The sequence below is a fragment of the Neolamprologus multifasciatus genome, chromosome 19 (assembly GCF_963576455.1).
Source record: "Neolamprologus multifasciatus chromosome 19, fNeoMul1.2, whole genome shotgun sequence".
Classification (NCBI taxonomy): Eukaryota; Metazoa; Chordata; class Actinopteri; order Cichliformes; family Cichlidae; genus Neolamprologus; species Neolamprologus multifasciatus.
Genome location: NC_140457.1, coordinates 20,462,401 through 20,486,511, shown reverse-complemented (window position 1 = coordinate 20,486,511; position 24,111 = coordinate 20,462,401). Strand labels below are relative to the sequence as shown.

At 42.8% G+C, this 24,111-nt stretch overlaps 1 protein-coding gene across 5 annotated transcripts in view; it reads right to left on the bottom strand.

Annotated features, from left to right (window-relative positions):
• LOC146496525 (latent-transforming growth factor beta-binding protein 2-like) overlaps positions 1 to 24,111 on the bottom strand; it is a 90,783-nt gene that overhangs the window by 1,983 nt on the left and 64,689 nt on the right. For 2 of the 5 annotated variants that reach the window (XM_085142509.1, XM_085142510.1), the window contains exons 20-40: positions 21,935 to 22,054; positions 21,619 to 21,741; positions 21,382 to 21,507; positions 21,139 to 21,264; positions 20,818 to 20,943; positions 20,575 to 20,700; positions 19,946 to 20,071; positions 18,858 to 18,983; positions 18,480 to 18,599; positions 18,219 to 18,344; positions 16,426 to 16,548; positions 15,650 to 15,778; positions 9,983 to 10,111; positions 8,265 to 8,399; positions 6,999 to 7,196; positions 6,804 to 6,899; positions 6,027 to 6,155; positions 5,735 to 5,875; positions 5,402 to 5,572; positions 4,968 to 5,237; positions 988 to 1,137 (exon numbers count right to left, since the gene is read on the bottom strand). In XM_085142509.1, the coding sequence (XP_084998635.1) occupies positions 988 to 1,137; positions 4,968 to 5,237; positions 5,402 to 5,572; positions 5,735 to 5,875; positions 6,027 to 6,155; positions 6,804 to 6,899; positions 6,999 to 7,196; positions 8,265 to 8,399; positions 9,983 to 10,111; positions 15,650 to 15,778; positions 16,426 to 16,548; positions 18,219 to 18,344; positions 18,480 to 18,599; positions 18,858 to 18,983; positions 19,946 to 20,071; positions 20,575 to 20,700; positions 20,818 to 20,943; positions 21,139 to 21,264; positions 21,382 to 21,507; positions 21,619 to 21,741; positions 21,935 to 22,054 (2,916 nt within the window). Of the gene's footprint in view, positions 1 to 987; positions 1,138 to 4,967; positions 5,238 to 5,401; positions 5,576 to 5,734; positions 5,876 to 6,026; positions 6,156 to 6,803; positions 6,900 to 6,998; positions 7,197 to 8,264; positions 8,400 to 9,982; positions 10,112 to 15,649; positions 15,779 to 16,425; positions 16,549 to 18,218; positions 18,345 to 18,479; positions 18,600 to 18,857; positions 18,984 to 19,945; positions 20,072 to 20,574; positions 20,701 to 20,817; positions 20,944 to 21,138; positions 21,265 to 21,381; positions 21,508 to 21,618; positions 21,742 to 21,934; positions 22,055 to 24,111 lie in introns of all 5 variants that reach the window. The other 3 variants (XM_085142507.1, XM_085142508.1, XM_085142511.1) reach the window with 2 other exon arrangements.

Genomic DNA, 24,111 nt, shown 5'->3' with positions numbered 1-24,111 from the left:
AAGTGACCAACACAAGTGTTTTAATTACTTTCACAAAGGTTTGCTGTTGGAGGTACTTTCCCTTAACACGATAAACGTGTTGCATAGAATCTCATATATCTTTAATCAAACATGCCGTCATGTTGCGTGTCAGCTGGACAGGATCTGCACTCGATTTCCCAGCCATCTTGAGAGCCGGACTTCTAAGAATGATGGTAAAATTAACAATCCACTGGATTGTGTTTCCTTTTGGCCTTCAACAGGTTGTTCTTTCTCTTTTCCAGCATGGGAGGTCTGATTGTCATTTCATAGCAGTCAATCTCAAATGACCCTCTTTGTGTTTATGTCATGTTCTGCTGGGGAAACGCTAGCGGTGAGATTTATAAAAGGAGGCAGGGCATGAGTTGCATAGCTCCCACATGTTTCCACGGTTTTCAATGACTTTTCTTGGGAAAACTGGCTAACCTTGAAGTCGATAAGCCTGTAGCGGACACAATCTTGCAATCATAGAATTTCATTACGAAAAGACAGACTCTGTTTTCTTACAAAACAAACAAAGTACATTTTAAAAAAATATCTCATGTAACACACAAGTGGCTAAGATTCAAGGCCTCCTTGCTCTTGGCAGTGTACAACCAGGGAATGTCAAACCAAAGGGTAACACACGATGGTTTTGTGGAGTACACGGCTTTCATTAGTTTCCCGTAAAACATAAGTTAATGCAAGGTTGTTAAATTTAAAGCTTTTCCTTGAGGGCAAAGATTTACTGCATGAAGAGTTAACCTACTGGCTCCAGAAGGTTGAAACATGAAAGCAGAGTTCACTGTGGTTTGTTTTTCAGCACCATAGAGCAGCAGCATATTTTTAAATGAGATATGATGTTATATGAAGTGACTGATTCTCCTATTGATCCAAGGAAGACCCTGAACATTCTTCATTAGGAAAACATGATCTAAATGTGGGCAGCCTACTGAGAAGACCCCTAAAGATGCTGCAGGAAAAACCCACCTATACAGGCCATCTTGTCTAGATCAAGTTCATAACCGTCTAAGCAGTCGCAGGTGTAGCCCTCTCGCACTCGAACGCAGCGACCGTTTTCACACCCATTCAGGATTCCACATTCCTCCGCCCGGAGACCTTCAAAACCTTCATAGCGTTCTGATTGGACAAATATACAGACAGACATGATATTGTTGCAACATTTATTTAAAGAAAATATTTTCAAACTCTCATAATGCTAGACGTCAGTTGACCTGTTAGGACATCCAGTCCACTAATGGGTCATTTGATATCCTTGTTCACAAAACTAACATAAAATATTCTGGCTTATACGTTGCTGTACAAAAGTTTTGAGCCACCCGTCATTTCTTTACATCCTAGTTCTAAGGATCCAGACTTGTATCTTGTACTTGAGCTACAGTTTTCCAGGCTTTTAAAGGTCTTTCAAAGTTTTTCTTTGGACATTGGCTGCTTTTTCATTCATTTTCACCCCAGTCCTTGACCATTTTCTCAGCAATGTTTAAGCCATTTAACACTGATCCATCGATCATTCAAGATTAAAAAAGCACCAAACTCGAGGGATGAACTAGTGTTGTATCTACACTTAAGAGACAACTTAGCAAAGAACCAATATTAGGTCATTTCTTCAGCCATTTTGCTACTATTAACCCTTTCAACAACACATAATTTGCTCTAATTTCTGTTATTGAATCTGCATATAATTTTAAATATAATGATGTTTGACAGCATAACATTGTATTGTAATTGCACCAACAAGGTGATTTACAAAGAGCTATTAGATGAAAAACTGACATATATTGGAATGGTGTGCGGTGTGTCTTTAAAACAAAAAAATGATCTACAGCAGATGAAGAGTGTTTGTAAGCTACGTCTTTAAGAAATTGGACAAATTTCTCAATGAAGCCTTATCAGGAAAGGTCTCATTCAAAGGGTGGCTATCAAAAGGCCATTCTTAAGGAAGGGAAAGAAGGAGAAATGGCTGAAGTATCCAAAATTACACAGTGATTGGGCTGATAATCAGAGATAACAGGTCTTATGGAGTAAAGAATCCAAATTAGAAATTTTTGGTTCAACTTGTCAAAATGTACAAAGGAAATGACAGTAGAGAGGTACAGCAGTGAGTGTCTACAGGCATCTGTGATCATCTTGGGATCTTGTCACAACTGTTAGAATTATGAACAATAGATCAGATTTGATCCACCATGCAATACTATCTGGTTTGATTGGAAACAGCTTCATTCTTAAGCATGACAATAATCCTAAACACACTGCCAATACAGTAAAAACATACCTCGATAGAAAAACACAGAATGGAATACTGTCAGTCATTGATCTCCCCAGAGCCAAGAGCTCAACATTATTGAAACGGTGTGGGATCATCTTGTCATGATCAGAGATGGGCAGTAACGCGTTACTGTAATCTGATTACTTTTTTCAAGTAACGAGTAAAGTAAGGGATTACTATTGCAAAAACGGTAATTAGATTACCGTTACTTTCCCGTAGGAACGCTGCGTTACTGCGTTACTAAAACCATGATTTTTTTGCGAGAATGTCTCATGACAGTGACTTAAGCAAGTGCGACGATCGTGACAACAGCTGTGTGCAGATCAACAATGGATCATATATTGACTATGTGCACGTTAGCATATGCTAGTTCCGGTGCGGAAACTCCTGTGGGGAGCTTTGTTTCCGGTGTCCTATTCACGCCCTGTTTACGGTCCAAAATAAGTTAAGCAAATGAATGAATCAAGCGGCAATTTACATTTCTACATGTCTTGGGCATTTACCCAATATATCTGTAAATGATGTCCATCGACTTGTCAATATTTTTACCCGCGCCTCAGGGCAAAAGAGAAAAGTGATTCAAATGTTATATTTCTCAGCTGTCCCTCATTTATCGCGGGTGTTATGTTCTAAAAATAACCAGCGATAGGTGAAATCAAGTAGCCAATTTTATTTTTTGACGGTGCAAAACGTTTCGTGGACATCGTGGACATACAGTACTGCACTTCAGAGTTACACTGCTAGCCATCGATGCAGCGATTCTGTACTGTACAGGAGAGACGTCACGGAGGAGATCGTCTGCAGCGATCAGGACGCAGGACACAATGTGATGTAAAAAAATAAGCATGCAAACTTGCACTAAAAAAGCTGCGAAACAGCGAGGTGAACGGTGAACCGCGTCATTAGCGAGGGACCGCTGTAATTTTGAAGGTAAGTCACAACATACCCTTCGTAAATACTAATGTATAGAAACCCTTACCAGCAATCATTCATTTTTTGTGTGGCTTTTTTTCACGGTTTGTTAACATGCTGTGTAGGTGTGTACTTGACTAGCTGATATCAACATAACGGGAAACATCTGGTTTGACTATTCTTCACCTGTAGTTTGAATGCTGAACATTTGTCTGTTTAAATCATAAGACCAGTCACTATACAGAGATGTGCTTCTGAATGTGGACGATGTGTCTTCTGCATGGGGTGATGCAGTTCTGCTTGTGTTGAGTGATGTAAACAACTGATCGATCTAAACTCTTTAAACGTCAAAGTTGATCATTAGATTTTTTATGACACAACAGTGGTGAGTGTTCCCACCTTCTCCTCTTTGTAACTTAACGTGATCTTTCCGTTTTCGAGTTTTGGACATGATTTTGGAGGATATCTTCGCAGTAGCGATTGACCGCAAAGTAAAGCTACCGGAAATGCACAACCCCACATCCGGTCTCAAACCAGGAAGTTAGCATTTTCTCGTGCACAGGGTCAATTGAGTGCGGGAGAGAGTATGAGCGTCCAGCGTTTAAAGCCTGGAAGTACTGACCTTACTTTGAGTTTGATTCCATAAAAAGTGACAAAAACATTAGTGTCAGTTGTGCGTGGGAAGAAAACTTCTTTTTACAGCGAAAAAAAACCCCTAAACTTCCAAGCAAGCACCGAGTGCGCTACGACGTAATGGGAAATTCACAGAGAAACTCGCGGATTCTTCCACTGACCGCTGCAGCACACCTCCACCAGGGTAAACCTCCGCCTACCCTACTCCTGCTTTACAGGTGAAAATAGAGCAACAGGACCGCTGAGTCTTTGATGTTATTTATTTTCTGCTGTGTTTCACTTGCATCTATTTGAAAGACTGAGTGTAAACACACACACAAAAAAATTATGTGCTGGAATGTGCAGAAAATAGGTTTAAATGTTAAACAAATTTCTTCCAGTCAGAGAATATTGCATATCATTAAATTTTTGCTTGATGCATAAAGTTAAAAGATTTAAAGTTTAAAGTTTTAAAAAGGGACATTTCCATTTGATTACATTTTGTATGATGGATTATGTTGAAAAAGTAGAATTGGGCTGAAAGATCTATCACTTTATCACCTATTCAGGTTGTAAATTGTGTTTTTAAAAAGTAACTAAGTAATTAATTACTTTTGAAAATAAGTAATCAGTAAAGTAACGGGATTACTTTTTTGGGGAAGTAATCAGTAATTAGTTACTGATTACTTTTTTCAAGTAACTTGACCAACACTGGTCATGATGCTTAACAAGTATGAGCCAACATCCAAAGAAGAGCTTTGAATGTCCTTCAAAAAGCCTGGAGAACTATTCCTGAAGACTACTTAAGCAATTACACAAAGCTTGCCTAAGAGAGTTCAGGCTGTGTTCAAGAATAGAGGTGCTCATACTAAATACTGACTTTCAGGCTTTGTTAGAATGGTACAAGCTGCTAAGTTTCTGCCTAATATGCTATATATATATCCATGTATGTTTGCACAATTTAATAAACTGATGTACTGATTTCCTAGCAAAACATAAAGAAAGCAGGGTGTGGCTCAAGACTTTTGCACAGTACTGTAGCTGCTGTATATTAAAGCTACTTTGAATCCCAGGTAGGTATATTTGCCTATACCTGATAAGCTTATGAAATATTATGTTAAACTACTAAAACAGAACAAAACTGCATGCATATAGTCACCAGCATATGGATCCACTCGCTGCGGCTGGTACTCTCTCGGCTGCACACTGGGCACACGGACGGGGACGTGGAGGGGAGGCTGTTGAACGCCGTAGTAGTTCTCACCTTCAGAAATATCATAGGGTCCACCAGCACCACCGTAATGATCCCAGTATGGAGGGCCAAAATGTTCTGCAGGGTCATCTATCCCCTCAACACCGTACTCATATCCTATTCGCTCTCGCAGACTATCTGAACTTCCTCTTACGTTGCACATTACTGCATAGTCAGCTGTACACAACAGCAAACAAGGGATAGAAATGATCATTTACTTTTGAAATCAAATGGAAAATTACAAAATTGTTAGTGTATCAATATGCTATGCTATGAACATGGTACATAGATTCATTATGAAACTAAAAAATTCACTATCTTCTCTGATTCCTGCTTCTCACCAGAGTCTTTCCTGGGACAGAGGGCACAGTGTTCACTCCAGGCAACACCGTGCAGGCAGCAACACTCAGTGTATGTAGTTCTGCGATCTGATAGCGGTTTGGCACACACGTTGTCGCCCTCGAGTTGCTGCCAGCAAATATCCACGTGCACGTCATCTTCTGAGTCCACAACTTCTGGGATGTACAATGCGAAGGGTTTAACAGAAAAAAATAAGAGAATCGGAAAAATATCACTTTAAGAGTCAGCTAACCAAGTTATACTTTTTCTTTGAATATCCAAGAAGAATAAATTGTCACAAAAAAAATTTAATCGTTTGTGTGTGTGTGTCACACCCTCTGTGGTGTTGAGATCAATGCAGCGTCGCCGTGTGCTGTCGAGAACCAACGGAGGACTGCAGAAACAGTTGAATGACCCGGCCGTGTTCACACACACCCCGTTCTCGCAGACGTTTCCAAATGCACACTCATCATAATCTTAAAAGAATTAGTGCAAAGAGACCCAGACGTCACCAAAATCATTGCATTTTAGCACATTAGCATGGTAATACAAAGCAGACCACGAATGAGACCATACATTTATACATACACCATACATAATAGGTAATAAAAAAAAAGACTTTCTTACCCACACACTCAAGCCGGATGTTATCGTAGAAGAAGCCGGAGCGACAGTAGCAAGTATACGTAGAAAAGAGATTTGAACACTGCCCATTCTTACAGATGTCGGGCCCAAAAATCTCACATTCATTTGCATCTAAGGGGCAAAGACAGAGAGAGCTGCGTCATGTGCGTCACGTTGCGATGTGTGAGCTGAAAAAGTTTCAAATCCTGACCCTGTTTCTAAAAGCACTGGCACTGTGCTAGAACTGTCATTCGCTTCTTTTTTAAAAAGCTGCAATTACAGTAAATACCCAGGTATAGAGGCACGTTTACCATGAGGCCGGTCCATCTGGCTTTAAAAGTTGCTGCAGGTGAAAATAAAACATTTCACCTTTTTGTGCCATTAAAAATGCTGTTGACAGCCAATCCTAACCCCTGATGCACTTATAGTATACATTTGAAAATCCTGACTTCCTTCTCAAGTTATTGCACAAGATTTTCAGAAAACCCGACCCTGTGACCCTGACTCTGAGGTCAAGGTAACTAATGTTAACTAACTAAGGTGACATCTTTTTTTTAGAGATTTTCAGAATACTTGACTTCTGATCTTAAACTTGAGATCAAGGCCTCTATTATTTAACCTGGTGTCTTTCTCGAGTTATCACATTTGCAAACTTGGGAGTCCATGCTGCATGCCCAACCCCAGCGTGAGAACAAAACCCCATCGTGCTTTAACGGCTGAGGGGTTAAAACAGGGAAAATCTACAAAACGAGGTAGCATTTACGAGCGAAGAGTGTGTACCTATGTAAGCCCGTTGCTCATCTCCAAAACTTTGTACAGAGGAAACAGGCAAGGGTAGTAATCCACTGCCGTAAGGGCACAGCTGTTTGTAATCACCTGAAAAACAAAGACAAGCAGATTAACAAAACACAGAAAAATGCTGTTCTAATATTACAATATGTTCACTTTATTCCAATAATAAAGCTCTTGTTGTACCACTTCCTTGGACGGGACAGGCGTGGATTTCACAGTTGTCGCCCCAGCCTGCTCCAGCCGTGCAGCAGCACTCCTGCTTGGTGGTGTTGTGAGACAAGACGTTGTCGCAGAAGTTTGCGTCATTCAGATTATAATAGCACTCCCTCCTCTCCTCTGCCCAGGTGGGGAATGCAGGAATGGGTTTGGTGTCCCTCTCAGCTGTAGGTGAACAAAGAATAAAGCAGGTGAGGGGATGTCAGAGATCACGGTCGTGAAAGCATCTGTGGATTTAGTCACGGTCCGGTGTTTGAGGAAGGAAAAATGCTCTCTGATACAGCTTTTTGAAGTCATACCTCACTACACAGATGAGCTCTCCAGGAAGCTAAAGTTACAATAAATCCTAACCTTGAGGTGCACATCATCACACCGTAACAGTGTCAAAGGGCCTCCGCTCTTTCATCCGTCCACATCCCTTCAGCAGGTAGTGCATTACCCTCGCCTGCCACTGCTGAGCCTGCTCATTTGTCCAAAGGCATGGGCTCAGGCATTTCACCGTTAAGCTGCTGGCTTAGCCAAATGGAAACACTGGCATGTGAGTCAACACACCATTCAGTCTCACATGATTGATTAACACACGTCGAAAGCAAACAGTGGAATGTGGCAGAAAGGTACACAAAGGCATAACTGGGGTTTAGAGCCCAGGCAGAAGAAAAAACATCCCCGCTGAGGGCACGTAGCTTAATAATGTAAATACCCCCAATTTGTGTACACATGTGCCTATCAAACTGGGAATGTGATGATATTTCCATGACTCAAAAGGCTTTAGTCATCCTGAAATTACACTGCATTGCATATCTTTAACCTCTGCACTTTCCGATTATTTTAGCACAAGAGCACAGAGCAATGTGTCTTTAGCTCTAATTGCTAATAGCTACACCTTATCCCTGTTTGTCTTGGTGGGGAAATGGGTTTACGGTAACTAAGGCCCCAGGGCATTTGCTTGGCTCCGATCGAGAAGTTACTTCATCGTTTGTCTGGCGGATTAGGCTAATACAAATTTTTGCGGGAAACCCACCCATCCATAACCCCAGCCTGTAAAGAAGAAAAAAAGGAAACACGCAGGTCAAAAGATACTGTAAGAGACGTGGAGTAAGCCATGTCCACCTAGTCGCCCTTGTTTGGATAATGAGAGACGGCTCATTAAATCAGGGAAAACTTCGTCTCCCAATGACGGGATTGAGAATTTAGTCCTGTGAGTCACTGTGAGTTCTAGTCCTGCTCTATTACCCATGGAACGGCACTGGCTGGTGCGGGGATCAAATTCCTCATTGTCGTTGGGGCAGATGCACAGGAAGCTGCCATCGAAGTTCTCACACAGGGCCTCCCCACACAGCGCCAAGCTCATCTCGCACTCATTCACGTCTGAGAAAAGCAGGAGAGGAAGCTTTAGGTCAGTAAAGGATCGGGAACATGCACACGGTTGTCAGAAGAGTACTTGATATTCAAATGAAAGAAAAGTCCTTCATGCATTTCTTTATAAAACTGTCTTACATATACTATCTATCTATCTATCTATCTATCTATCTATCTATCTATCTATCGCTGTTAAGAAAGATTTGACTTTTTACAAATAGATGATAAATGTCAATTTTTATTGTTTAATAACCAGTCAAATAAATTCTCTGGAGGATGTAGTTTTTACCAGACATTTGTCAAATGAGTGTTAACAGTGTATGTGTTAGAAAGTCTTTCATTTGCAGATTTGTACACAAAAGATGTACTTTTAAGATTTAGACTATGAGAGTGCATACGTGGAAGTGGTTCAGGATGACTATTACATTTACATTATTACATTTTGATACAATTTTTGTAGTTTTGTCTCAGTATACCGCTGCAGTGTTTAAAGCAAACAGTTAAGATATGACTGAAGTTCCAACTTTAACTGAAGAAGTTTAACAAAACTGCTGCATCGATTGTTTAGGAATTACACCCATTTTTATGCATAGTCCCTCGTTTTCAGAGGCTCAAAAGTAACTGGACAATTGACAAGCAGGTTCATGTCCAGGAGAGGCCTGCTCCATTCTTATTCCATGAAAAATGAAGCAGACATAATCGCTGAAACTGATGCAGGGTGTTTAAATATGAATATGAGGCCACCAATAGGCAAAAAGAAAACAGCAAAAACTTTAGGAGTTGGTGAATCGTCAAAGTGGGGCATTTTTAAAAAGAATGAATGCACTGACCAGCTCAGCAACACCAAAAGCGCTGAAAGATCACAGAAGACAACTAAAGTAAATCATGACAAAATTACTTACATATCTAATAATTAAAAAAAAAAAAAACACTTTATAGCATCTAACTGAGCAGGATGAATGAAGTGTACAAATCTACACTCTCTGCCCAGATTCAGCCAAACGCTGCAAAAGTAATCAGACAGCTCTTCGCAGCGTTGAATGAATTCCAAACCATACTGCAAGAGTTTTTCAAGGGAAAGAAATAGGATATTCTTCATGGCCAAGTCAGTCTCAGTCCAACAGAGCACGCTTTTTAGTTGCTGAAGACAAAACTGTAGGCAGAGACACCCACAAACAAGCAGCACCTTAAAGTGGCTGCAGTAAAGAAGTAGGAGAGCGTCTCCGGGGAGGAAACACAGCATTTGGGCCTTGGGTTCTAAACCTCAGGAAGTCAAGACAGCAAAGGATTTTCATCTGTATTAAAAAAAATATATCATATTTAAGATCTGGGTTTTTAGAGCCTCTGAAAATGGGGTACTGTGTATAAAAACGAGTGTATTTCCTAAACAGTTCATAGACTATCTTTATAAAACTCTGATTTAACATCCACCATGGAGGTGTACAGAGGCATAGCTACGACTCTGACCAACGAATTATGGATTATATTGGAATATATTTCAACATAGCGTATTTAATTTTGAGAAACACATTTATATGAAAGGCTAGTTTAGCTTGTCTACAGCGGATACTTTCTGGACAGCAGTTACACACCGACACATCTGGTCATATCTCCCGGAGGGTTGGTGTAGCCTTGGTCACACTGGCAGCGGAATGAGCCGTCTGTGTTCTCACAGAAGCCGTTGCTCCCACAGATGGTTTCGTTGTCGCATTCATCAATATCTGCAAGGCGAGAGCAGGCAGAGAGGTGAGCGCAGCGTTAATATTTACAGTGTCATTCTGCACAACAGACTCTCGGACTGCCTCCGTAAACACTACGCCGCTTTCTCCAAAATAAACACCACTACCATTCTGACCGTACAATAACAAGAGAAATCACTGCCATCATAACATGTCAGGGGCGGTGTACAGATTAGACAATTCGTTAAGAAGCTTTTCAAACTTTGCTCCTCATGGATTGATTCATGGGGACTCGCTCTCTCTCTCTGCATGGACACAGTGTAAAGTGAGCGTAATGTGGGTCTGGAAAGCTGCGGGTGAATGTTCTTTAGTTGTGTCAGCCGAGTGGGAAGTGACAGAGGAGTCCGCAGCATCCAGCCAACATTCAGTACTCACCAAGACTTTGCAAGCAGCTGGAGAGTTCAGATCTGGCATTAAGAGCAGCTCTCTGGCATGAACCACTTTCCAATCTAATCAATTAATGTACTGAAAAACAGGCTCTTACTATGAAAGGACTGAGGGCATAGGGGGACTTTGTGGGGGCCTGAAATGGAAGTTAGGAATCTGGCGGGTCTGCAGTAGTTTCTTGTTTGCAAGGCATTAAATCATAAAACATGGTTGATAAAATCACAAGAGAAACTATATGCTTTATGTCAGTTCGGCTTGTCGAAACTGTTAACAGCGGACCTCGTAACCGCACCGACTCCCCCTACCAGTTGCTGTTTGAAAGGTAACATTTGTTTGCAATTTCTAACATACATGATTTAGTATTTCTTGGCATCGCCCGCATAGCAGAAGCCAAAGACTGATGCTGCAGGGAGGGGGGTAAAGCTGATTATAATTGTTTTAAAAAACACTCACAGTGCTTAATGGTCACACTTTAGTGACATGAAATTATTCTCTGGTCAGTTTCCCTCATTCTTGGGTTGCTGGAATATAAATTCAGGTAACTTGATCAACAATTTGGATAAAGTAAAAGTGACAAACAGCCAGAAGTTAAGTGGCGCAGTGTGCTTGTACTTTTTCTGCAAGGCATCGAGTTAAAAACATTACAACAGGCAGGCCTCACAACTGATATGAATTGTACTGATGAAATTAAAGAATACTACTTTACTGTGTCTGTTTTATTGTAAGCGTAATTTGATTTTGTTAATCTTTTTAACTTTCATAACCTTCCATGGAAACTATCCGTTTCCATGACTAATAGTAACTCCACTGGAGTGATAATAGGTTTTGGAAAAAACAAAACAAAACTTGAAATTAAAAAACATTCTGAACATGGAAAAAATCACGACATCTTGAATATTTAAATGATTTTCGATCCGTTCCACTAAAATCTCTCATACATCTGCCTCTAGCTGTAATAAAGACAAGATGTTAAGCCCAGTGGTATCTTAAACTGTCGTGACAATATGATTTATGGTGTAAAAAGCGCCATCATTCACATGTTGTCTAACCCTGTTCTATTTTGCCTATGAGTATTAATACAGGCCGCTTCAGCTGAAAAAAAAGGGGGAAGAAAGTGGGACAGAGAAACCGCAATCCATCTGATTTGAACAGCACGCTTGGCCAGGGCCCCGTCCTCTCCTCCAACGCAGAAATCTCCTTTCTCAGGCTCATTGGGGGGAACTAATCCTCTACCAGTGTTTCTGTCCTGACTTGGACATTTCTCTAACATGCCTCTGGGGTCAGAGACAGGGTCTCCCACCAGCTAATAAAACTGTGGAGACAAAATTGCCTTTGTCATTTGTAAAATGTTTCACTGGAAGGGCTGAGGAGGACCGAAATTGCTAGAATAGACTTGTGGGCTCAAATGGACGGACGCATACTAAGAACCGCCAACTTACTGGATGTGCTTTTGAATACTTTAAGGAATTGCACACAATTGAAAAAATACATTTTAGGGAATAACATCTCAAAGGCCTAGTTAGCCATGTTTCTCTATTAAAGGGGGGGGGGGGGGGGTATTGTATATCAAGGTTTAAGGAACATTTTTCTCAAGTGTGAAGAGCTTAAGTGGAGTTAGGAATGTTGGAATTGACAGCAGAGACCAGCTGGGAGGTCCGGGGAGGGAAGTCGATGAAAGCTCTCTGCTAATATGTGAAATAATCAGTGTCTGAAGGCGGATTTTCAATCGTGTGTGACATGGAAGAAAATCTGTTGCAAACCACATGTTGGGATGAGATGCACTCAAAGTATCATCTCTGAGAGGAACAAGAAAATCTGGACCAAAAGAAAAACTGGAATTTTGTCTTTGCTGTGCCCGTCTTTTTGCAGTGTTTGAGTGATAGCATTACTTGACCAGCCATTTAGGTCTGTCAACCACAGACAGAGTCAGGCTGATAATCGCAGCACTAATGATTTGTGGGAAAAAATGAATATTACAGCATGAGATAACTCCACCAAGAGCGAGTCTCACACTAGCACGACATGGGGTTGCCTTTCTTAGTCTTTCCATGCGATCATCAGTTACGTCAGGACACATGCAGCGCTGTAATTTGCCCGGGGGGAAGAAGTGAGGCGGGAAAAGACTCTGAAAAGTTCAGCTGATATAGGAAAAAGCTGAGATGAAGGGGCAGCACGGGCCCAAAAACAACCTACTCTAACGGCCTGACCCGGGAGGACATGCTTCCTGGATCCGGTGATGGTGGATTTGGGTGTGGAGGAGTGTTAAAAACTGGTCTCTGTGCCATGTGTTAATCTGAAGCACATGGCGGCAAGCAAAAAGAATACAGGGATACATCAATGACTGTTGACTCACCCCGCCGCAGTCTACACTTCTCCGTTGTTCTCCGGGCAACCCCTTGTCTGATTGGACCCATATGCAGAGGTTATTTCACACATGATTGGTTAAGGATAAGGTGAGGTATTTGCCTTCAGGGAAGCATGTTTGCGGGCTTTATCAGATATTACATCAACAACCGGTCCTGGGTTAACTACACTGATGACCAGCCCGCGGTGTGACCAGTGTACATCTTAAAAAGAAAGTACAACTGCACAAGGAGTCACACACATGTTAAAGTCTTCAGATTTCTATACATTTACAGGGGTGGGAGGCTGGCAAGAGTGAGACCGCAGACAATTTCCGCCCTTGGGTAAAAGCCTTATTAAAGACGAGGCATAGCTCGGGGAATTTACGAGCGTGACGGTGAATTAAAGCTAAAAACAATGATGTGCAGCAAGCATACACACATGCGTCCAAACACTTATGTACGGCATCGTGTTAGATTTGAGCGTAGACCTTATAGCACAGTTGCGGTGGCATTTGCTGTGGCAAAAAAAGCCCCTCTGTTTTTCCCTTTTTGTGTCACGGCCTCTAAATCTAAATGAGCGCAGGGAGCAGAGCCAACGACAACCGCTGCCTCTTTCAAAGGCGGGTGAGTAAAAATAAAGCAATACCCCCTCGCAGAAACTGCAAATTACCACGTCTGGTCTCTTCTTGAATATTTGATGATTTTCTTTTTGCAAGCCACCAAAAAAATGCCCGGGAGTAATTGGGCTCCATCCTTTTTTTTTTTTTTTAACATTTTTTTATTGAGGTGACGGCAACATCTCCCAAAACTTCCATTCGCGAGGTGAAACAAGCCACTATTGTGTGTAGCGCTGAGTGATTTTAAACGTAAGAGGGCTTGGTTCTCAAACCGGGGCTGTGAGTCAACGCTGAGCTGTGCGAATGTTTGTTGTAGCATCTAGTGAAAACAGCATCACAACATAGCAACAGGAGAAAGATGGTCAAGCACCCATAGAGATGAGATAAATAGAGTTTTGTGGAACTATAAAAGAAGATTTTATAATCAGGCCACATCTCAGGACTCCTCAGGAGCATGTCAGACATGTTAGCAACTGGGTGAGTGGCTCAGAAGTGGAATCAGACCAAGAGGTTCAAAACCGGGCAGCTCTGTGTGGAGTCTCCACATGTCTGTATGAGCTTTCTCCTGGAGATTGGGTGTCTCTGCTAGATTCCTGCACAACTCCTTCAAAAGACACTTTCAGCATCAAGAATTTCACGGTTTTGGGCAAATAAAGGTATAAAAGGGATCATCACACTAGAGGCAACTAAAGGGCACATGGGGTGATTTAAATAAAATGCATATATCATGGCAGGCAAAGTCCTTAAGCCCTAATGCACAGCAAGCAATGATGAAAATCTAACCTGTGTGAGCTGCTTAGCAGTGTTTTGTCTCTGAAGTCAAAAGAGCAGAGGTGAGCAGCTGGCTTCAATCAAGCCTTATTGAACTAAAGGCCTCTGCACTCTTTAGCCGGTGCCAGACAGACAAGATCGTAAAGTGCAGTGAGGAGGCAGCCACACATAGCCAGGATCAGTGTAGTAGACGAGGGGTGGTGGACAGAGCTACGATCTGTCACCGGTCAACACTGCCCGCAGCAGCATTTTCTCTCCAGAGCAAAACTTGATAGTCTAATAAAAACTTTGGATCATGAAAACATGTGAAGCCACACTCCGCCCTGAGTGCATCTCTGCAACCACCACAGTCTCTGGTTCTCTTTCTCCAACACAAACACACACAGGGGGATGCCAAAAACCCCCCAAAAATAACCCCACACTTAACCACAGACGTGCGCACACACACACACACAGTCATGCTGACACGCACACGCAATCGGCCACAAACACCCGCAGCTTCAATCTACGGTCCAACACATCATTCCATTCTGATGCTCTCAGTCCGCTTTCCCTTCTTCGCTTCGCTTGGATCTTCTCTAAACATGAGGAAAATATCTAGACCTTCTTTTTTTCTGGTCATAAACCCCATTTGTTGTTTTATGGTGCTATGAGAGTGACAAAGACAAGCAATACCACATTACAAAATAAAGAGCAAAAAAAAGAAATCCAATTTGTTGTGCAACAAACTTTGCAAATGTCTTGAGCCCAAGGTGTTCAGTCCTGCCAGGAAATACATAAGTCTTCATGGACTGTGGAAGTCATGGACATGTGCCTGTTGTTGTTGGCTAGCTGTGTTCACAGATGTAGCATGAGTACAAACCCATCCAGCCAATGGCAGGTGACTGTGGCTTCTCTCTTAGAAGAACTGCAGCGATCAGGTTCTACTTTGGGACTCTGCCAGAGTGCTCCATTATCTCTGTTTTCAGGTGAATGACTTCTATCAGCTTCTGGCCTTACAATTGGCTTCCAATGACAGTGCGGTATTGTCTTCAAAGGGCCTCAATATTGGGCTATTTCTCATTATCTTCCATGGTGGCCTTTTGTGCAGGAAGACCCAGAGGACTTGATAGCTTTTAACTTGCATCTGTCCCTATGTGTGCATGCCAACCTGATATGTGCGATGGGGTGAGAGACCTGTAGAGTGGTGTGGTGGTGGTGACTTGATTTGAATACTAAACTACAGCCATGGAGTAATGAAGTATTAGGTCATGCACAGTCTATAAATAGATCGACCCCCTTTCAATACAATTAAATTTGCTTACACACAAAAACAGGCTAAAAATGCCTGTTTAATTCTTTTTCTCCACATAATTGAGCGTGCTAGTCTTTTTAAGTACAGTGCAATTTTGAAAACTCACCACAACCTGTGGCGAGTTCTCCCTCAAGGCCAGGCTGGCAACCCACAAAGCACCGGTAAGAGCCGATGGTGTTCTCGCAGCGCCAGGTGCCACAGACTGAGCTCCCAAACTCCTTGCACTCGTTCTGGTCTATACAGAAGAAGAAGAGAGAGAGAGAGAGACAGATGTTTGTCAGTAACCGACAAACAGAGGCGCAAACGTAACCACATGTGCAATCAGACACAAATGCGCGCACCCCCGCACGCAAACTCGTATTCCCACCACTGCTCCTCTGCTCACGGTGTAATGGCTGCAAAGCAGGAGTCGGCCAGGAGGCCTGTGGTGTAGCTGTCCTCAGTAAACGCAGCAGGCAAAGGGAATGGCCAAGAACAATATTATCACAGCAACCAAAGAACTTGTGAAGGAGCTAAAGGGAGACGTTCCAGAGGGAGAAACACCTCCTGCTCACAATGGGGTCATTCATGCTTCCCACTGGGGAGAGGGAGCTGAGGGCTCCAGCCATGTAATCCAGGCACCCCTCAGTCCCAAGACCACGGAGGAAAGCCTCTAAGCCAGGCTTGGACACTTTCACTGGAGCCTGACGTGCTATAGATAATCAATCATATCCAACTGTGCTATACTGCGTATGTTTGAGCCTTAATGTGGCGTGACAATCAAACAGCTAAAGCTGACATGTTGTTTTAGTCAGACAGATGAAACTTCTGGGCAGAGGTAGGGTCAATAATAACCGTGACAAACACAACTTGAAAACAAAAGGAAGTTTTAATCAGTCTTACCCTCACAGTCAGCCGTATCAGTGTTGAATTTGAAGCCGGCCTCGCACAAGCACAAGAACGAGCCCTCACCATTGATGCACTTTCCTCGGATGCACACATCATCCTTGCTGCATTCATCCATGTCTACGACGGACAAAAAGTGGGGAAAGAAAAGCAAACAAATTAGCGGAAAGTGCGGCTCAAGATCTTACAGATTGATTAACAGCAATTATCCGCACAGATCCTCCATCTTCAGCGAGTCCACGGGGAGCACGGCTTCTCGTATCAGAAAAAGAATGTGTAATCAAGCACTCATCTGAACACTAGGCGTGCTGGCCATTTGGAGCGCTTCATGGTATACTTGCAAACAGGAAACAAAGCAGAAGAGAGATCTACCTCAGCTTTTCAGGCTGAGAACATTTCCCCCAGACTCGTTAAAATTAATAACGAATGCTCGATGCCTGATTAGCTGTAGATGGGTGGATAATTGCGGCATTACAGCATAGCTTATACAGTACTTGGACTTGTGGTGAAAGGTGAGGGAAAACGCAAGAAACCAGAGGAAATTCATCACTGAGGAAAATGCCTGCCTTCCTTTTCCAGTCTTTTGATAATCAGATGAATCTTACAGAGACGACAAGGTAAACACCCGATTGCAATGATAGGGAGGGAAAAAAAGCAGCACTCCAGACTTTAGGTAAATACATAAATATGCTGTGACTGGATAGCTTTGGAGTGTATTCAAATCCTTCAAACTCTTATTGAAAGGAACAGGAAGTCCATGGCAGAAGTTGTTGATTTGGATTAAGCTGAGATATGTTTCAGTCCGCTGTCAGTCTTTTATTGCTCATGCTGTTTTTCGCTGGTCTGGAAAGGCCAAGCGTAGTTTTGGCCCCACCTGACTGAACGTATCTTTCATTTCCATAACCTCACAAACCCTCGTCCTCCCTTCTTTGTGTCCTTCAGGCTCATGTCAGAAGGGGGCCTGGCTTTTATTGTGTCAGCACTGTACACACAATGGCAGACTGCAAGAAAATATATGACAACTGCTGATTTATAGGATAATTAGGGCCCAGTATTTGTTGTGGCGAATAGCCAAAGTACCTGATCCATGTTGGGCAACTTGCTCAGTTTGTGATATCTGAAGCACTCCAAGGCCAAAAGAACGCCCCTGCTCGAGGAGTGACCCTTGTCCTCTGCTGCAAGTAAATCCTGCCAACTCCATGACCGTGCCAGCATCTCGCAGAGGCCAGCCTACCTGCTTCATATCATGACAGAACAGTTCACTGCCAGACATCTTTTACTTAACTCATCCTCCACCAGATTGCAAGACCCACCAGAAATAACACTGATCCAATTCTGACATCCTAGCCAGAGTTATTTCATGTATTGTTTTAGTAATTGCTCCAGATTCTTGTAAAGCCCTCCTTTAGCTGATGATCAGGCTACTACCAGTGGGTCACTGGGTGCGGCTGGAATAACATCAAACTGTCCAAGCTGAGGGAGGGTGAGCTGAGATAGTTGATGAGGCCATGGCCCATTACAGCCTGTGCACCCATGCCAGGTGTCCCAGGCTTGGCTTCAACTCCTAAGAGAGCATGGCGAGAGCAGCCTGTCTGCACTCAATGAAAAAAAAAAAAAAAGCAAGCCAATAATGTTACTGTAAAATGACTTAAGCAATATTTGAAAAAGCCATTGTTACTTTATTAACAACTTGCTCCAATCCCTAGCCTGCTCCACTTATTTACACAAAGCCCAAGAAAATCAAGATTTCCCGCCGCTCTAAGCGTTCTAGCTCCAGTGCTATACTGTACCTTGGCAGCCGGGGCTTCCATCGGTGGTGGTATACCCATTAGGACAGATGCATAAGTAGGAGCCCTCAGTGTTCAGGCAGTCTCCTTCCCCACAGATCCCTCCAGCGGTTAAACACTCATCGATATCTGTCACAAACAAGCACAAATACACATAAGTACATTTACACAGCTGTGTCAATATGCCAACATGAGGTAAGCCACGAGAAACGGCTAACCACTAATTTCATATTTTAGAGCTATAGTGCATTTGCATGTTTATACCTCTGCAGAACGTCCCATCCACCAGCTCCATGCCAGAGGGGCAGGAGCAGCTATAGGAGCCGATGGCGTTTGTGCATTGACCTCCCACACACAGCCTGGCGTCCTCACATTCATTCACATCTGAATTGACACACACACAGACGTCACCGGCATGACATATCCACACCAGCTGTAAATCACCGTGCGTCACTTCAAATTTGCCCAAGTTTTGACATCTAGACCGAAAAACTTCCAGACCACACTGAACATGTGAAAGAAGTCGTGCATCATGTCAGACGGCAAGTAATGACTTACTATATTGGAACAGATGACTGCGAAAATGATTGCATCGAGATCATAAAATCGAGCGACCGCAGCGAGCCGCCCATTTCAGTGTACCTTCACATGAGCGCCGGTCAAATGCCAGCTCGAAGCCCAGATCACAGGCCATGCAGGAGAAGGAGCCCTCTGTGTTGGCGCAAACACCTGTGGGGCAAGCACTCGGAGACTGGCACTCATCGATGTCTAAGAGATAGAAGAAGAAAAGATTGGCTGTAGGTTATCATCTTGAACAAAAAGGTATATAGAGCCCTGTTTTTGTGCTTCCACTGTCTTATCTGCTGAAAATCATTAATGAGCTCAGCTTAACCTACTGTGCTGCCTAATGTACAGTAAACAGAGCCCTCCTTATTAGATCACACTGACAGTGTTTTATTAAAAAGGGTAGAAAGATAAGTATGTGGGACAGTCACTGAATCCAAAACAGCAAGCTATTACAGGTGGCGTATAATTACTATATCTACAAACAGTCACTGGCTCACTGTTATGTGATCTCTCGAAATTCCTCGAGCTGGTACGGATTGTATTTCTTGTGGTGAAAATAGTGCGGGCCATTGTTAAGTGATTGAGATGGCTCGATTTTTTTTTTTGCCTTTGGGTGAACAGAGTGAGTTCAACAGGGCAAGTTTGCTGCAATAAGTGAGAAGCCGGGGAGTGGCTGACTTCATTTCAAATTAAGTCCTTAATATTTTCCATGGCATCAGAGACATCCATTAAAATCCTATCAGAGGCTGACTCGGAGTCGGGCTTTTACTGTGCGACTTTTTCCCAGCGCTAAGATACATCGGTGAGGGGGTGGGATCTTCCTCTGAGGCTACATCCACACTTCTGTTTAAAAACACACCGAAGTATATGAGGCTAACTGAGACCATGTTTTAATCCATTTAAATAATCATTCCTGTTCTGCTTCCCATGAAGTCATGACAGACTTTACTTTACTGGATCCTCAAAGCAGCCATTTCCCTGCATTTATCCCATAAATCATGTCATGAAAAATTACCAGACGCTGTAAAGATTTTCTGTAATCATGTTCTGGGCCTAATGCATTCCTCTTGTACTGTGGTCCACTATAACTTTGGCTCAATTTTGCAGCATGCTGAAATATCAAACTTTTCTAGGCAGGTACTTAAGTACAGATGCCCTCTTACCTTCACAGTAACGACCGCCCTCATTCACTTGAAAGCCGGCTTCACAGCTCCTGCAGGTGTACGATCCATCAGTGTTCAGACACAGCTGACCCGGGCACAAGTTAGCCACTGAGCACTCATCCACATCTGGACACAGATACAAAGGCACATCATAGCACAGATTACCATCTCTGGCTTCAAATAAATAAAGCTTGCCAGTGGTAATCAGTTAGATGGGTAATCACTAGGGCTAGGAATCACAAATGTCGACACCTCTATCTTTTTAGCTGAGCTATCTGCAGGATATTTGCCTGACATCATCCTGTTCTATTTGAGGGCTTGGTGTCTCATTGTGTTGAGCAAAGAGCAGATGATTGGTGCCAGAGCCAGAGGGGTCCAGGATCCAGCTATGATGTGATGTCTAGAAGTATTTTAGAGCTGTTGCCTCAGATGAGGAGACTTTGGGTTCATGCTACCACACCTCATGTTATTTACATACAACATAAAGCAGCTGAGAAACAAATCTGCAGAGCAAATGAGATTCTGTTAGGTGTAGAGGTGAAGTCTGGCATGTTTGGAAAGCCAGATCTACACACACCTGGGCTCAAGCATGCAAACATAAGCAAGGACATTCCACCACAAACTCTCACCATCGCACCGCTGTCCATCCTCAGAGACTCTAAAACCGGGCTCACAGACAACACATGTGAACGAACCCTCTGTATTTGTACATGTTCCCTGGGGGCAGGCAGTGGGCAGGGCACACTCATCAATATCTGTTAGGAAACAATATGGAGACTTAGACATTCACTGGCAGATTGCAATGTTTTCACAACAACAAACTCAAAAATAAGAAAAGCCCCATTTAAGTGAGTAATTTTCAATAAGCCAACCTTCACAGAGCTCTCCATCAAACGACACTCTGTACCCCGTGGGGCAGTTCTCACAGGTGTAAGAACCTTCTGAGTTTAGACAGATCCCGTTGACACAAGTAGACAGGGACTGGCACTCGTCAATATCTGGAAAAAACACACCGTGTATATCAGTGTAAAGATTCCATACATACAGGAAATGCAGTTTCGAGGGAAAGTCAATTTTACAGGGAAACGACAAGCTGCTCAAACGTGTTGAGTAAGCCTTTAATAGTCATAACAATGCTAATGACTTTCCCTGAATGACGAGAACAGCTGGAAACAGCTGGAGACTGTTTTTACCTTCACACCTCTGCTGGTCTTGAGACACCCTGTAACCAGCCTTACACCTGGTGCAAATGTAAGACCCCTCTGTGTTGGCGCACACCCCACCTAGACACAAGTCGCCCTGGGAACACTCATCAACATCTGGAAAGCGAAAAAGGGGCGAATATCATCACAAGTGAGCAAAAATATCATCACTGCCTACCGGTGTTACCTTAAAACGACACGTTAGTGTAAACCATTAGGCGGCCAGTTTCGTACCTTCACATCTCAGTCTGTCAGCAGATGGTTCAAACCCGGGCCTGCAGTTCTGGCAAGTGTAGGAACCTGCAGAGTTGATGCAAATTCCCGCAGGGCAGGCATTACCAGTTGCGCACTCATTGACATCTAGCAGGGAAATAATTTGCAGACATTAAGTTGCTGTCGAGCGTGCGCCACGAGCAGAAAAGTATGCAGTGATGAGTTACACCCAACAGCTCTAGATAATCCTTTGCAGACCTTCACATGATTTGCTGTCTGAGGTGACTTGGTAGCCATGGTTACAGGTGCATCTGTAGGTTCCGTCCAGATTGACGCATCGGCCGTTGAGACAGACTCCCGGAAGCAGACACTCATCCACATCTGGAGAGAAATCATAGGGGGAAAAAAGAAAATAAAGCCAACCTCTAACTCTTTGTAGATTTCTTTTTTTTTAAATAAACCTTCAACGGTACTGCAAGGCTTCCACGACTGCCCTGCGGAGAACTACTCACAGAGATGTAACTTTGACATGGGGTGTGAATAATGTCTGACCGATCTTCTGACTGACATATACCTTGGCAAACATTGTCTGGTGAGAGTTTGTAGCCTTGGAAGCAGTTGCACCTATAGGAGCCCTCGGTGTTGACACACCGCCCACGGCCGCACACGCTTTGGTTCAAGCACTCGTTCATATCTGAAAACGTATACAGGAAGGATGTTTAGGTTTAAAGGGCAGCAGCATGGTGCAGCGTTTAGCTTTTACACCTAAACCATACAAGGTTTAGGTGTAAACATACAAGGTTCTGGGTTCAAACCACCTCCTGGGTGACTGTGTAAAGCAGGGGTGTCAAACATAAGGTGCGGGGGCCCAGAAATGGCCTGGCAAAGACTCCAATCCATCCCGTTGTACTGCTTTGGAAAATGTTGGGATCCATTTTGGATGTTTTACTGTATTTTTACAAGTTTTTCAGCTTTTCCAAATGATAAAGACCTCACACAAGACCACTCATACTAATAACTAATACATTCAATGTAATTAAGAGATAGTTAAACAATAAAATGACAGAAAAGTTCCTACTTTTCCACTCTCTGATAAAGAATTTTCTAATTTTCACAGTGATTTCAGACTAAAAGGGAAAAAAAGGAAGTTTTATAACAAAAACTTTGTTTTATAATTACAGGACAGTCTGGGCAATGACATGCCAGAACGTTTTCTGTAATTTTATGCATTTATTTCTTACAGTTTAAGCCCAAAAGACCACCCCAACAGATTTATTTCCTTTACTACAGAAACATTTCTTTAACATGCACAAAGAATGAGACATGCTGCTGAATAGTCACTTCTTTCTTATTTTAAGATATTGCAGGGGTTAAATATGTAGTTAAACTTCTTTACGCTGACAGAAAGTGTTTCACTGGTGTGGCCCACTAAAGATCAAAGCAGGCTGTATCTGGCCTATGATTTAAAATAAGTTTGACATCCCTGGTGTAGAGTTTGCGTGTTCCCCCTGTTCTTGCAAGATTTTCGTCGAGCACATGGCTTTCTGGTTGCTTGGTGATTTTAAAAAGGCCACACGTGTGGATCTGCGGGCATGTTGCTACCCTGTGATGGACCAGTCATCAGAGCAGGGATAAGCTTCAGCCCCGACTCTGACCATAAGTTAGAAAAGCGGTTAAGAAGAAGGATGCATGGATGGATAAATGGATGGATGAACAGATTTTAGGTTTCACCCTGCCACAACTGTACTGTGAGACGAGCATAAATTAAAAGGCTTAGCTCACTGAAAATAGAACAAAAAACACACATTTTCACCACTTTTGCAGAATCTAACATTATAGATTTGTTTTTTATGCTTTCAGAAATTGGCCTCTGCACACAAAAATCTTTGGATATAAAATAAAAAATGTCTCTGTTTGGCTTGATGACACTGGGAGTAAATGAAAAAATATACTTTTATGTAAATAAAGACTTTAAAAAAATAAAAGTCTGACAAAATGAAAAAAGCACAATACAGCAAAAAACGCTCTAGATCTCCTTTGAAAATAAGGGCCGTGTCAGCATTGTTTCGCAGGAAAAGGGAAACAATTACAGCATAATTAGTGTGCGTAATGACTACAAACAGCAGTCATTAAATTACATCAGTGCGCAGACCATGCCTCATTCATGAAAGCCTTTTACTATTTGTGGGAGTAGCTGTCTTTTCCACCTCATGAGTCAGAGCTGTTGACCCAGGAATCATAATTGTGGAAAACCTCATGTAGAAACAGTGTTTTATAGCGTTGTAGTGGAATTTATCAAGTGTTAACAGTGGGATATTTTTTTTTAGGTTAGATTAAATTGCGGGAAGAGAATGAGAGTGAAGTGTGATCGTCTGGGCGACTGAGAAGAAGACTATTGGTCTGCTTGCCTCCACCCCGCAGGGAAGGGTAACATCTCTTGGGTCTGGGTGCCGTTTCCACCTCTGGGGGCGAGGATACCTGGACCCGGGGTATAGAGTATGTTTGGGGAGTGTGATTGTGTGTACATGTCCATTTACGTTTATTCCTACGTTGGGTGAGTGCTGAGTGTTTGTATATGTGTGCATGAGGGTGGGAATGCATGTCTGTGTCTGTGTGTGCCTGTTTGTCTGTGTCTATATGTCAGGTCGGGTCTTAGACTCCACCTCTCTGGGAACTCCAAGGCCCTCCAAAGTGTGGAGGCCTATCTCCCCTCACCACACTCCCTGCCGGTGACTGATGCCCTCAGGGGTC